The sequence below is a fragment of the Neophocaena asiaeorientalis genome, unplaced genomic scaffold (genome assembly GCF_003031525.2).
Source record: "Neophocaena asiaeorientalis asiaeorientalis breed wild unplaced genomic scaffold, Neophocaena_asiaeorientalis_V1.1 scaffold82, whole genome shotgun sequence".
Classification (NCBI taxonomy): domain Eukaryota; kingdom Metazoa; phylum Chordata; class Mammalia; order Artiodactyla; family Phocoenidae; genus Neophocaena; species Neophocaena asiaeorientalis.
This window is the reverse complement of record NW_020173068.1, coordinates 3,579,460-3,592,296: the sequence shown is the minus strand read 5'-3', so window position 1 is coordinate 3,592,296 and position 12,837 is coordinate 3,579,460. Positions and strand designations below refer to the sequence as shown.

General features: G+C 48.5%; 1 protein-coding gene across 2 annotated transcripts in view; it reads left to right on the top strand.

The window, feature by feature from the left end:
- The first annotated feature begins 1,893 nt into the window (after positions 1 to 1,893).
- Positions 1,894 to 12,837, top strand: part of RBCK1 (RANBP2-type and C3HC4-type zinc finger containing 1) — an 18,548-nt gene continuing 7,604 nt past the window's right edge. Inside the window, exons 1-7 of one of the 2 annotated variants that reach the window (XM_024743019.1) lie at positions 1,894 to 1,929; positions 2,516 to 2,608; positions 3,687 to 3,831; positions 10,036 to 10,129; positions 10,241 to 10,439; positions 11,628 to 11,749; positions 11,828 to 12,001. In XM_024743019.1, coding sequence (XP_024598787.1) covers positions 2,587 to 2,608; positions 3,687 to 3,831; positions 10,036 to 10,129; positions 10,241 to 10,439; positions 11,628 to 11,749; positions 11,828 to 12,001 — 756 coding nt within the window. In that variant the 5' untranslated portion in view covers positions 1,894 to 1,929; positions 2,516 to 2,586. The other variant, XM_024743020.1, reaches the window with a different exon arrangement.

Sequence of the window (12,837 nt, the reverse complement as noted above, 5' to 3'; positions counted from 1 at the left end):
AAGTGGGTTCAACCCCCTGTTCGGGGAATTAAGATCCCACATGCCGCAGGGCAACTAAGCTCACACGCTCTAGAGCCCGTGCGCCACAACTAGAAAGCCCATGTGCCGAAACTACTAAGCCTGCATGCCAAAACTAGAGAGCCCACGTGCCGCAACAAAGAGCCCGTGCGCCGCAACGAAAGATCCCGCATGCTGCAACAAAGATCCCGCATGCCGCAACTAAGACTCGACGCAGCCAAATAAATAAAAATAAATATTTTTTTTAAATGTTCTAAAATTAGATCATGGTGATAGTTGTACAACTCTGTACTAAAAACTATTAAATTGTACACTTTAAATGGGTGGATCTTATAGTATATAAATTATTTCTCAATAAAGCTATTTAAAGAAAGAACAGCAGTTAGATTGACAGGTGAAGATGTTTTAACAGCAACAATGGAAGCCAGAAGACAATGGAATGCTGTCTTTAAGGTGCTGAAATGCCAGCTAGAATTCTATACCCAGCAAAAACGTCTCTCAAGAGTGAGGTCTAAATAAAGATTTTTCAAACAAAAACCAAGAAAGTTTGTCACGAGAAGACTCACCCTACAGGGACTTCTAATACAACAGTTCTCACCAAAGAGAACTCACCAAAGAGCTTAAAAACTCCTGATACCTGGGGACCCACCCCAGATATTCTGAATCAATTGATCTGAGATGTGACCTGGGCATAGGATTTTTAAAAGTTCCCCAGGTGATTCAAACATACAGCTCAGGCTGAGAGCCTCTGCCTTATAGGATATATTTCAGGCAAAAAGAAATTGATCCCAGATGAAAGTCTGAGATTCCTTCATTCATTTAACGTAATCCATGGGCAACTATTACGTGTTCGAAACTGTTCTAGACACCAGGAACACAGCAATGAGCAAAACACACAAAAGTCCCCACCCTCTGGAAGAGGGAAACAGCCAAAAGATAACCAAGATAAAGAAGTAAAATATGCTGTTAGATAGTAATACATGCTTTGGGAAAAAATGAAGCCAGGAAGGAGAATATAAAATGCTAGATTTAGGTGCGTGTGTGTGAAATTTCAGATAGAGTGGACAGGGAAGACTTTTGGCTAAAGCCCAAATTAAAGGGCGAGAGCAATCTATGAAGACATTTGGGCTATGGCAAGTGCAAAGGCCCTGAGGTGGGAGTGTGTCTGCCTTGTTCCAGGATCTGGAGGCCAATGGGTCTTGAGTGGAGTGAGCCAAGAGGATAGTATTCAGAGAAGGAGCGGCGGCAGTTGCAGGCCTTGGGGGGAACTCAGCTTTTATTTTGAGTGAGATGGGAGCTATTGGGAGTGTTTTGAGGAGTGGCATGGCTTGATTCTAACCGGGCCCTCTGGCAGCTGGGTGGAAAATGGACTGTGGTGACCAAAAGGGGAAGCCAGGAGCCCAATGAGGAGGCTGGTGCAGTACGCCGGAGGAGAAAGGATGGAAGTGGATTGGGATGGGGTGTGGAGGAGGTGAGAGGTGACAGATTCTGGAACTATCGTGCAGGCCGAGCCCATAGGATCTGTTGATCTATGGGATGAGGGGTGGGAGAAAAGTTCAGGGGTGGGAAGACTGGAGGATGCAAAGGGCTTCCAGCCTGTGCCCGGAGAAAATAAACTTCATTAGTAGCCCAATCAAACGGTGGAGAGTGACCGCCGAGAGGCAGCGTCCGGCTGGCTAAGGGTGGGTTCCTGAGGCCGTCCGGCCTGGATTTAAATCCGGCTGCGTGGCCTCGGACAGATCAGAAACAAACAGAGCCTCTATTTCTTCTGCAAAAGGAGCAAGGACCGGCCTGCCCGCCGCAGTCCTGGCAGCTGGACTGAGCAGGGGCGGTCTCCACGTCGCTCCCCGCCCCTCCCGGCCCCGCCCACTCCCCCACCCCTCCCGCGGCGCTGCTGGCTAAGCTGCTCGGGTGAGTGAGGGTCTAGGAGTCCGGGTCCGGCCGGGGGAGGGGTGGGAACGCCTCGGACTGCGGGACAGAGCGCCCCGGACCGCCGAGATCCGGAGCAGGGGCCGCTGCCGGGTCGCCGGAACGGCCGGGAGACCCGGATCCCGCGAGACTCTTCCGCCCCACTTCCGGGGCCGCCACTTTCACTTTCTTTTCCATGGAGGCTGCTCCCCTCCGTCTCCTGACTGACAGGGGCCGCTCTGCCGGGGAGGAGTTGGGCTGAAATCCAGCGCCCCGGAGGACGCTTTTCCCCAGCAGGGAAAAGGGGAGGCCTTCCTCGGGGACTCCCAGCGCCGCGGCTGTGCGTCGTCCCTCCGCGCAGCCAGGCCTGTCCCGTTTCCTCTGTTGCCCTTTGCGGGCTTGCCTTGGTGCCCCCTTTCACCTCCCACGCGGGGTCCCGGCCCGTTCCCTACCCCAGGCCCCATCCCCGGTCCTCGGGTAGTGTGATGCTACCCGACTACCACCGGGGACACCGAGGCACAAAGAAGGCTTGGGCCGCGCCAGAGGTCACCGGCCTGGACTGAGTTGCTCGTGGTCGCCCGTCCTCTAGCAAGTGACCGGGAGGTGGCATTTCCCCGGAGCTGCAGCCCCTGCCTGGGGGGATGGGCACAAGCACGCCAGATGGACGAGAAGATCAAGAAAGGTGGGCACAGCCTGGAGGCGACTGAGAAACTTCGGGGGTGGGGAGGGGGGAGGGGCATTAACCCTGTCGTCCCTCTACCCATCTGCCCCTCAGTTTCCTCCCTTGGGGCCTGGTTCCTTCCAGGGGCCTCTTGTCATTCATTTATTTGATGCCCCTGAGGCCTCAGTGGGCCAGCTCTCCTGGGAAGGGTGTAGGGAGCTCCCAGAGGACACAGGAGACCACCCAGGCTGGTGAGGGAGCCGACTTCAAGGGTCGTTGCCTTCCCCCTGGCCCCTTCCACCCAGCGTGGGAGAACTTAAGTAAGGTCATGTCACCAACCTGCTCACATACCCTCCTGTGCTCCTTGTTCTTAGAATAAAGCCCAGGGCAGTTGGGTAGCCCACAGGCCTGCTGGCTTCGCTGACCTCTGCCTTCCCCCATTGGGCCCCTTGGTCATTCTGCTTGGAGCCCCACAGGTTTCTGTTCTAATCCAGCCATTTCTTGCCCAAGGCCTTTCCCTTTCCCTTTCTCTGTACCTGGAACACTTTTGCCTAACCAGGTCTTGACATACCCAACTTCTCCTTCACTTCTCAGCTTCAATGTCACCTCCTCCTAGAGGCTTTCCTGATTTTCTTACCCTGTTCATTTCCTTGGCAGCGTGGATCACAATCTGAATCTTTTTCTTTTGTTAAATTTGTTAATTGTCTTCTTACTGGGCTGGGAGGTCCATGAGAAGAGGGACCCTGTTTATCTTATTCACTGTTGAAGACCAATTTCTGAGACAGTGATTGGCACACAGTAAGAATTCAGTAAATGTTTGTTGTATAAATGAGCGGAAGTATGGGGGGACCTGGGAGTATGAAGGGAAAACAGAACCAAATGAGCAGGGAGAGGGAGTGGGGAGTGGGAGTGGGGAGTGACAGAGAAGGCCTCCCAGAGAAAAGGGACTTTTAAGCTGGGTGCTGAAAGATATGTAGGAGTTCACCAGGAAGACAGAGAGGAAGCAGCAGGTACAAAGGATCACCTCCTTCCTCACCCCCTTAACCCCAGCTCCTGAAAAATAAACCGTGTGCTAACCTGCTTCCACTGTGGATTTCAGCTGAGGAGGTGGCCCAGAGACTCACCCGAGCAGTGGCTGGCGGGGATGAACAGGTGGCTATGCAGTGTGCCATATGGCTGGCAGAGCAACGGGTGCCCCTGAACGTGCAACTGAAGCCTGAGGTCTCCCTGACACAGGATATCAGGTGAGGAGTACGTAGCTGACCAGGGACTTAGGGCTTCCTGAGCCCCAGTGGGCTGCGATATAGCCCGTTAAGTTATTCTTAATGGCAGGTTCTGGTGTCAGGAGACCTAGCTTCAAACCCCAGCTCTGTTACAAATCAACTCTGAGATCTAGGGCAGGTCACTTCACCTCTCAGAGTTTGTTTTTTTCATTTAAAAAATGGGGCAGGGCTTCCCTGGTGGCACAGTGGTTGAGTGTCCGCCTGCCGATGCAGGGAACACGGGTTCGTGCCCTGGTCCGGGAAGATCCCACATGCCGTGGAGCAGCTGGGCCTGTGAGCCGTGGCCGCTGAGCCTGTGCATCCGGAGCCTGTGCTCCACAACGGGAGAGGCCACAAAACAACAGTGAGAGGCCCGCATACCGCAAAAAAAAATAAATAAAAATAAAAAATGGGGCAATATCAGTAGCTGTTCTTAGAATTGTTAGGAAGTATATTAGGGTGTTAGGTCTCATATAACAGAAAGAGACATATTAACAGTGGTATCAACAAGTTTGATGGCACACAGTCCAGATGTGGAGGCTCTGCTCCCTGCAGTCCTCAGAGACTCATGCTTTTGTCTTGTTATGCCAATTCATGGCCTCCATTCTGAGGTTCACCTTATGGTCCAAAATGGCTGTTCCAGTTCCAGCCATTGCATCAGCATTCTTGTCAGCAGGAAGGAAGAAGGGAGGAAGGGCACCCCCTCCCACTCTCCTCTTAAGAACAGAGCTCAGAAAGTTGCACACACTTCTTGCACTTAACTCCCAAGGCCAGAACTTATTCTCACAGCCACACTCAGCTTGAAGGGAGGCTGTGAAATACAGCCAGGTATTGCACTAGAATTCAAGGCAAGTGTTAATGCATACTGTTGGTCTGCCCCAGGAGGCTTAAACTTGAAGCTGAAATGCTTATTAGCACAGTGCCTGGCACATGGTAATCACTCAATAAACATTGTTTTTTCCTGCTTTTTTCCTGCTGTGTAGTAAGACAATAGTTTTACAGTTTCTAATTTTCAGTGGTGGATCCCATTTGATTTTGTTTTACTGAGATATAATTGACAGACCATATTCAACAATTTAAACAGTTCACCAATTTAAAGTTTATAGTTCAAGGCTTTTAGTATATTCACAGTTGTGCAACCATCACTATAACCAGTTCTAGGACATTTTTTAAGAAACCCTGTATCCGTACTCTTTTTTTTTTTTTTAATTGTTTTGGCTGCTCTGTGCCCCTTGAACCCATGCCCCTTGCAGTGGAAGCTTGGAGTCTCAACCACTGGCCACCAGGGAAGTCCCAAAACCCCATACCTGCTAATAGTCACTCCTTATCTCCCTACCTTTTTTTCCCCAATCCCCCCAACCTTAGGCAAACACTAATTTCTATCTCTAGCAATTTGCCTATTCTGGAAATTTCATATAAGTGGAGTCATACACTATATAACCTTTTGTGTCTGGCTTCTTTCACTTAGCATCATGTTTTCTAGATTCATCCATGTTGTAGCACGTATCAAAACTTCATTCCTCTTTATGACTGAATAATAATCCATTGTATGGATATACCATATTTTCTTTATTAATCAGTTGATGGACATCTGGGTGGTTTCTACTTTTTCGGCTAACGTGTACAACGCTGCTATGAACATTTGTGTCCAAGTTTTTATATGGACATATTTTTTCCCCAGTTTTTTATGGCTGTGTTGGGTCTTCGTTGCTGTACCTGGTCTTCTCATTGCGGTGGCTTCTTGTGTTGCGGAGCATGGGCTCTAGGCACGCAGACTTCAGTAGTTGTGGCTCGAAGGCTGTAGAGCTCAGGCTCAGTAGTTGTGGCGCACAGGCTTAGTTGCTCTGTGGCATGTGGGATTTTTCTGGACCAGGGCTCGAACCCGTGTCCCTTGTGTTGGCAGGCGGATTCTTAACCACTGCATCACCAGGGAAGCCCTCCCCAGTTTTATTGAGATATAATTGACATATATAGTTAGTTTAAGGTATTGTGACTTTTATAATAAGAAATATATATTTGTCTTCTTCCTGTTCTTGGTACAGAACTCCTAAAACACTTGGAATTTCTTAAGTGATGAGGATGATAAAGGTGCCTTTTGTTATGTTAGTGAGGTGACTCTTGGACTGCCCCTAGATCACCTAAGGATGGGGGCTGGTCATCAGAGGAACCAATCCTGTGATTAGAGGATTGGAACCTTCAGTCCCATCACCCTGATCTCGGGGGAGAGGAAAAGGGCTGGAGGTTGAATCGATCATCAGTGGCCAATGGATTAATCAATCATGCCCATGTATTGAAGCCTCCATAAACACTCAAAAAGGGTTCGAAGAGCTTCCAGGTTGGAGATTTGGAGAGAATTGCACCCCTTCTCACATACCTTGCCTATGCATCTCTTCTATCTGGCTGTTATAGGCTTTTATAATAAACCAGTAATATAGAAAGTAAATATTTCTCTGAGTTCTGTGAGCTGCTCTAGCAAAATAATCAAACCCAAGGAGGAGGTCGTTGGAATCCCTAACCTATAACCAGTCAGTCAGAGAACAGGTGACAACTTGGGCTTTCAGTTGGTGTGTGAAGTGGTGGGGCAGTCTTGTAGGACTTAGCCCTCAACCTGTGGAAGCTGACGCTGTCTCTGGGTAGAGTGCCAGAATCGAGCCCTGCTGGTATCTGAAAATTGCTTAGTGGTGTGTGGGAAGCCTTCCCCCTCCTCCCCCTTCCACAGGTTGGAAATTGAGCCTCAGAACCATTTTAGGTGTATGACATGATGATTTAATATATGTATGTATTGTGGAATGATTACCACAGTAAGTTTAGTTAACATCCATTGCCTCACATAGTGATAAATTATTTTTTCTTGTGATGACAACACTTAAGATTTACTCTCTTAGCAATTTTCAAATGTATGATACAGTATTGTTAACTATGGTCACCATGCTGTACATCACTTCCCCAGAACTTATTTATCTTAAAACAGGAAGTTGTACCTTTTGACCACCTTCACCCCCCTCCCTGCCAACCAGTCTATTCTTTTTCTCTGACATTGTTTTTTTTTAATTCCACATATAAGTGAGATCATACAGTATTTGTCTTTCTTTGTCTGACTTATTTCACTTAGCATAATGACCTCAAGGTCCATGTTGTTGCAAAGGGAAGGATTTCCTTCTTTTTATGGCTGAATAATATTCCATTGTGTATCTATACTGTACATGGAAACAACCTAAGTAACCATGAATGAATAAAGAAAATGTGGTGTATATGTATACAATGGACACATATTTTCATTTCCCATTCTGTGGGTTGTCTTTTCACTGTATTGATAGTGTCCTTTGAAGCACAAGTTTTTAATTTTGACGAAGGACTGTTTATCTGTTTTCTTTTGTTGTTTGCGCTTTTGACGTCATCTAAGAAACCAGTGCCTCATACGTGGTCATAAAGGTGTATCCCTATTTATTTTTTTAAGAGGTTTAAAGTTATAGCTCTTACATTTAAGTCTTTGATCCCTTTTGAGTTAATTTTAGTATATGGTGTGAGGTCCAACTTCATTTTTTTTGCTTGTGAATATCTAGTTATCACAGCATTATTTTTTTTAATTAATTAATTTATTTATTTTTAGTTGCATTGGGTCTTCGTTGCTGCACACAGGCTTTCTCTAGTTGCGGTGAGCGGGGGCTGCTCTTCGTTGCGGTGCGTGGGCTTAATTGCGGTGCGCGGGCTTCTCTTTGTGGTACGCAGGCTTCTCATTGCGGTGGCTTCTCTTGTTGCGGAGCACGGGCTCTAGGCACTTGGGCTTCAGTAGTTGCGGCACAAGGGCTCAGTAGTCGTGGCTTGTGGGCTCTAGAGCACAGGCTTAGTAGCTGTGGCGCACAGGCGTGTGCTCCGCAACGGGAGAGGCCACAACAGTGAAAGGGGCCCGCGTACCACACACACAAAACAACAACAACGACAACGAAAAACCATACCACTACACACAGCTTGTTTATATCAGTTATACTTGTTACTGCCACAGCATAATTTAATTAGCTGTTACATCAATCTATAAAACATGAGTGCTAAAAGAGAATTGTGTCTATGAAAACTAAGTTGATTGCTTTAGAAAGACAAGATAGAGATGAGGCACCAAAAATACCTGTTATCATTTTAGGGTGGGACAGTTGTAAAAAATATGGTAAAAATCCAGAAGGGCTCTGTACTCAGATGCTTTGAGAGTGTAAGTTTTTGCTCCACTTTAAAGAAGCTGATACTGGAAGTCATAGACCATGTATAATGCGTGTGGTTCATACAAAAAGAAAAAATCATGGGGAACTCCAGTAGCAGATTTGTACTCAAGAAAAGCCATTGGCCTTTTACTTAGAGATTGGCCATTGAATGTGCATTTGTATCCTGTAAGGTAAAATTGTTAAAGTCTGCAGCTGTTTTTGCAGTTCTCTGCTTTAACGATTTTTCTGACTAACTGATCACCACTGATCCTGATGACATTAGATATAAGGGTTCCAACTGTATTTTTCTGTTATTGGTGTTAAGGTTATAGCTTTTAGATTTTGTTTCCTAAGTAAAATTCAGGCTTCTATGCTTTGCCTCTAGGTTGATTCTAAAAATGTAAACCCACTAAAATAGCATTTATAGTATTTTGATTATGGAACTATTACTCAGTGTAGAATAAGTAGTGCAGTTGAAACTTTATGCACTTTCATGTTTCAAAACCCCTGTTGCTTGAAGAAGAATGTCTTGAAGGTTAAGATCTCGTCCTTCTTTAAATTTCCTTTTACTTTTCTTCCATTCTCCTGCATCAGACTCAGCTATTCTTTTTTTTTTTCTTGTATTTCAAAAACTTTTCATGTGGAGAGGTGGATGGTAAACTTTTGGCGTCTATACATGTCTAAAAATTTCTTATTTCCCTGATAGTTGGCTGGGTGTTGAAAATCATTATCCTGAGGAATTTTGAGGTATTTTCTGGAGTATTTTTAAAGCAAGTCTCAGATTTTAGTTCATTCATAAGTAATTTGATATGTCTTTAAAAAAATGACTTAAAAAAACCCTCAATACCATTATTACACCTAAAAAATTAACAATAATTACTTAAAATTCCCTAATACTGTATTTATATTCAACTTTCCTTGATTATCTTGTTAGTGTTTTTTTTTTTGGCCATACCACATGGCTTGCAGGATCTTAGTTCCCCAACCAGGGATTAAACCTGGGTCCCCAGAGTCCTGACCACTTGTAACTCCCTCCTTAGTGTTTGTTATAGTTGGTTTGTTCCAGTCAGGAGCCACACGAGATCAAATAGCATTTCTTAATGTTGTCTGGGTCTCTTTTATTCACTTTCTCTATTTTTAGTGCCATTAATTTTTTTTTAAGAAACCTGGTCTTTGACCTCCAGAATTCTCCCACATTCTGAGTTTATGAATTGCCTCCTCATGGTGTAATTTAATATCTCTCATTCTCCTTGTGAACTTGTAGTTTGACCTGAAGGTTAGGATAGTAAGGAGTCACTGTTACATTCACAGGAATTCTTCCTCATTTTCTGATTGTTTCTTGCTGTTCTTGCTTTAAGGATGCGGCGTTTTCCCAAATCACTCTGGAGGTTCTAAGTGGGCTTTCCTGTTACTGTTCTACACCCTAATTTTTCTGTGTCCTGGGATCAGTTCCGTTTTTTTTGTCTTAGCCCTCCCTTTTCATGCTTTTGGTCTTCCAAAAAAGTTTGAGCATCTTTGAGAAGGTTGGTGTTTAAAACCGCTTTCTGTGGAATAATACTGTTTGGGTTGAAATCCTGCCTCTAACAGTTATTAATTTTTTACTTGGCAGAGCCACTGTAACCTATCTGTGCCTCCTGTTTTTATCTCTAAAATAGGGGTGACAACAGTACCTGCCTCATGTGTTCACTGAGAGGATTACATGAGTTAATACATGTTAAGTGCTTTGAAGAGTCTTGGCATACAGTTAATAACTGTTGTGGTTTGGCTAAGGAGCCAATAATAGCCAATAATAGAAGAGGTTGGAGAGCTTGGGAGGGGCCAGAGCATGGAGGCCCTTGCCATGCCACAGTGAGTTTGGATTTTATTCTGAGAGCCACGTGGAGCCATTGCAGGGGCCTAAGCAGCGAGTTCTGACACAGGAATCACAGGGGAGTGGGAATCCAGGAGCTGGCTGGCGCTGGGGTTGGACCTGAGGCCCCTTGCCCTCCCGCAGGCTGTGGGTGAGCGTGGAGGATGCGCAGTTGCACACGGCCACTATCTGGCTCACGGTGCGGCCTGACATGACGGTGGCCTCCCTCAAGGACATGGTGAGTGAGGGGGCAAAAGCAAGACGCGTCAGGGCGGAGGTCCCCCTTTTGCCCTGTCTCTCTCTACTCTGCGCCTCCCCCCCCACACTCCCTCTGCATCCTCCCTGCCAGGTGTTCCTGGACTATGGCTTTCCGCCAACCCTGCAGCAGTGGGTGATTGGGCAGCGCTTGGCCCGGGACCAGGAGACCCTGCACTCCCACGGGGTGCGGCGGAACGGGGCCAGTGCCTACCTCTATCTGCTGTCAGCCTGCAACACCTCACTCAACCCTCAGGAGCTGCAGCGGGAGCGGCAGCTGCGGATGCTGGAGGGTGAGGCTCTGCTCCAGGGCGGCATGCACTCTCCTGAGGTTGTAGGGGAGAGGGAGCAGGGAGCAGAGCCCAGGGGCTTTCGTCAGGAACAGGCCTGGAAGACCTTATCCATAGTGGGCAAGAGAGGACAAAGGACACCGCAGGAAGGAGCCATTTGGGGAACCATTTAGAGAACAGCTGGTCTAGGGGAGAGGGGCTGAATTCAGTCCCCACCCTGGCATTTATCAGCTGTGTGACCTCAGGCAAGTCTCTTCTCATCTCTGCTCTTCAGTTTTCTAAATCTGTAAATTGGATATGATAATAGCTAGTTTTTATTCTAAATTTTTTACTTCTTCTTCTGAAATATTTCAGACCTACAGAAAAGTTGCAAAATTGTATAAAGAATCGTATAACGAATTCCCATGTGCTTTTCATGTGGATTCCCCAGATATTAACATTTGACTATATTTGTTTTGTTTATCATTCTCTCAGTATTTATTTATGCATAAGTAACTTTTTGGAACTGTTATGAGAGTAAGTTGCAGACACGTTGTCCCTTTCCCCCAAATACTTGTGTGTATTTCCTTTAAAGAAAAAAAAGGCTCATTTTCTCACTACATACACCTATCAAACTTAGGAAATTAACATTGATACGGTCCATTGATCTAATGGACAGATCTTGCTCAAATTTTACCAGTTGTCTCCCTAATGTCCTTTATAGTGAAAGACCTGGCCCTTGGCCTCTGTGTCTCACAGTCTTTTCCAATCTTTGGTCTCCTGTCTTCCCTTGGCTCTCCTGTTGTTTGAAGAGTCCAGGCCAGTTTTGTTTTTTGTTTTTCTGTCCCATGTGCCCTCATGAATGGATTCAGATTCAGTATTTTGGCAGGACTACCTCAGAAGTGTTGTTCGACCCTCTAGGTGCTTCACTTAGGAGCACAGGAGATCAGTTTTCAAACAGGGTTTTTAAGCTGGGAGGCCCCAGGAGCAGTCGTGGGTGGAGGAGGGGCTCTGACACCTGGGAGCCAGGACACTCGGCCAGGTCTGGACCCACCCGGCAGGACCACCGAGCTGGAGACTCCTCCGGAAGGAGAGAGATAGAAGGGTGCAGGGTAGGGGGGTGGTCAGTGCAGAGCCCAGGGTTCCTGGCTGGCCCAGGGTGTGGACGAAATGGGCTGCAGGGATCTGCCACCCCTGAACCCTCCTCCCCAGATCTGGGCTTCAAGGACCTCACGCTGCAGCCACGGGGCCCCCTGGAGCCAGTCCCTCCAAAGCCTGGGGGCCCCCAGGAGCCGGGGCAGGGGCAGAACGACGCCGCGCCAGAGCCCCCGCCGGTAAGCTGCCCAGTGCGCGCCCCTGCGCCCCTGACCTGCCGTCTCGTCTCCCCGCGCTCACCGCCCCTCTGCCCCCAGGTGGGCTGGCAGTGCCCTGGCTGCACGTTCATCAACAAGCCCACGCGGCCCGGCTGCGAGATGTGCTGCCGGGCGCGGCCCGAGGCCTACCAGGTCCCCGCCTCGTACCAGCCGGACGAGGAGGAGCGAGCGCGTCTGGCCGGTGAGGAGGAGGCGCTGCGCCAGTACCAGCAGGTGGGCGCGGACCGCGGACAGACACCTGCAGACTGGACGGGGGAGGCATAGGCCAGGAAGGGAGGCACCTCCACATTGCCGCTCCTCCCCCTGTTGCTGCCCCTCCTGATCACACCACTGGACACCACTGGTGGTGACCCCGCACTTGACTGTGACCGGCCTCTCCCTGAGCTCATCCTGTCGCTAAGACCCTTCTGCCCCTGGCTTTCACTTCACACTCACTGTGCACACGAGAGTACCGGGCTCTGACCCCAACATCCTAGCTGAGACCCCGACCACTCCCCCATCCGCCGCCCCTCTGTCCGCCTGTGACCTCGCTCTTGCTCCACTCAGCCCTGACCTCATTCTGAATCCTACTATTCCTGACCTCGCCTTCCTCCCTGGCTGTGGCCCACCCAGACTTCCTAGGATCTTGGACCTAGCCCTTCACCGCTCCCTGGGAGGTTGACCCAGCCCTCCGTCCTGCTCCTCCCAGAGTCCCACCCCCATCATGTTACACACGCATTGATTACACAGATACCTAACCCTGAGCGTTCTCCCATTCTGATCGGATGCTCCCATCCCCCACTTGGACCCAGTCTGCCCTTGTCCCACCCCGGCCATGACCTCACTGCTGGTCCCATCTACAGCCTTGGCCCGGACCCTGTTCTCTCTCCCGCCTTGCTCAGCTCCCTCGCTTTATCACCACCTCCCATACCCCTGACCTGTTCTGTGGCCTCGACCCGGCTCTGCCTTCGCCTCCCTGGCCCTAGCCCTGCCCCGCTTCTTGGCAGAGATGGGAGCCCTGCTACTCCTGACTCCCCGCTCAGACCCTGGCCCCTTCCTTTACAAACGCC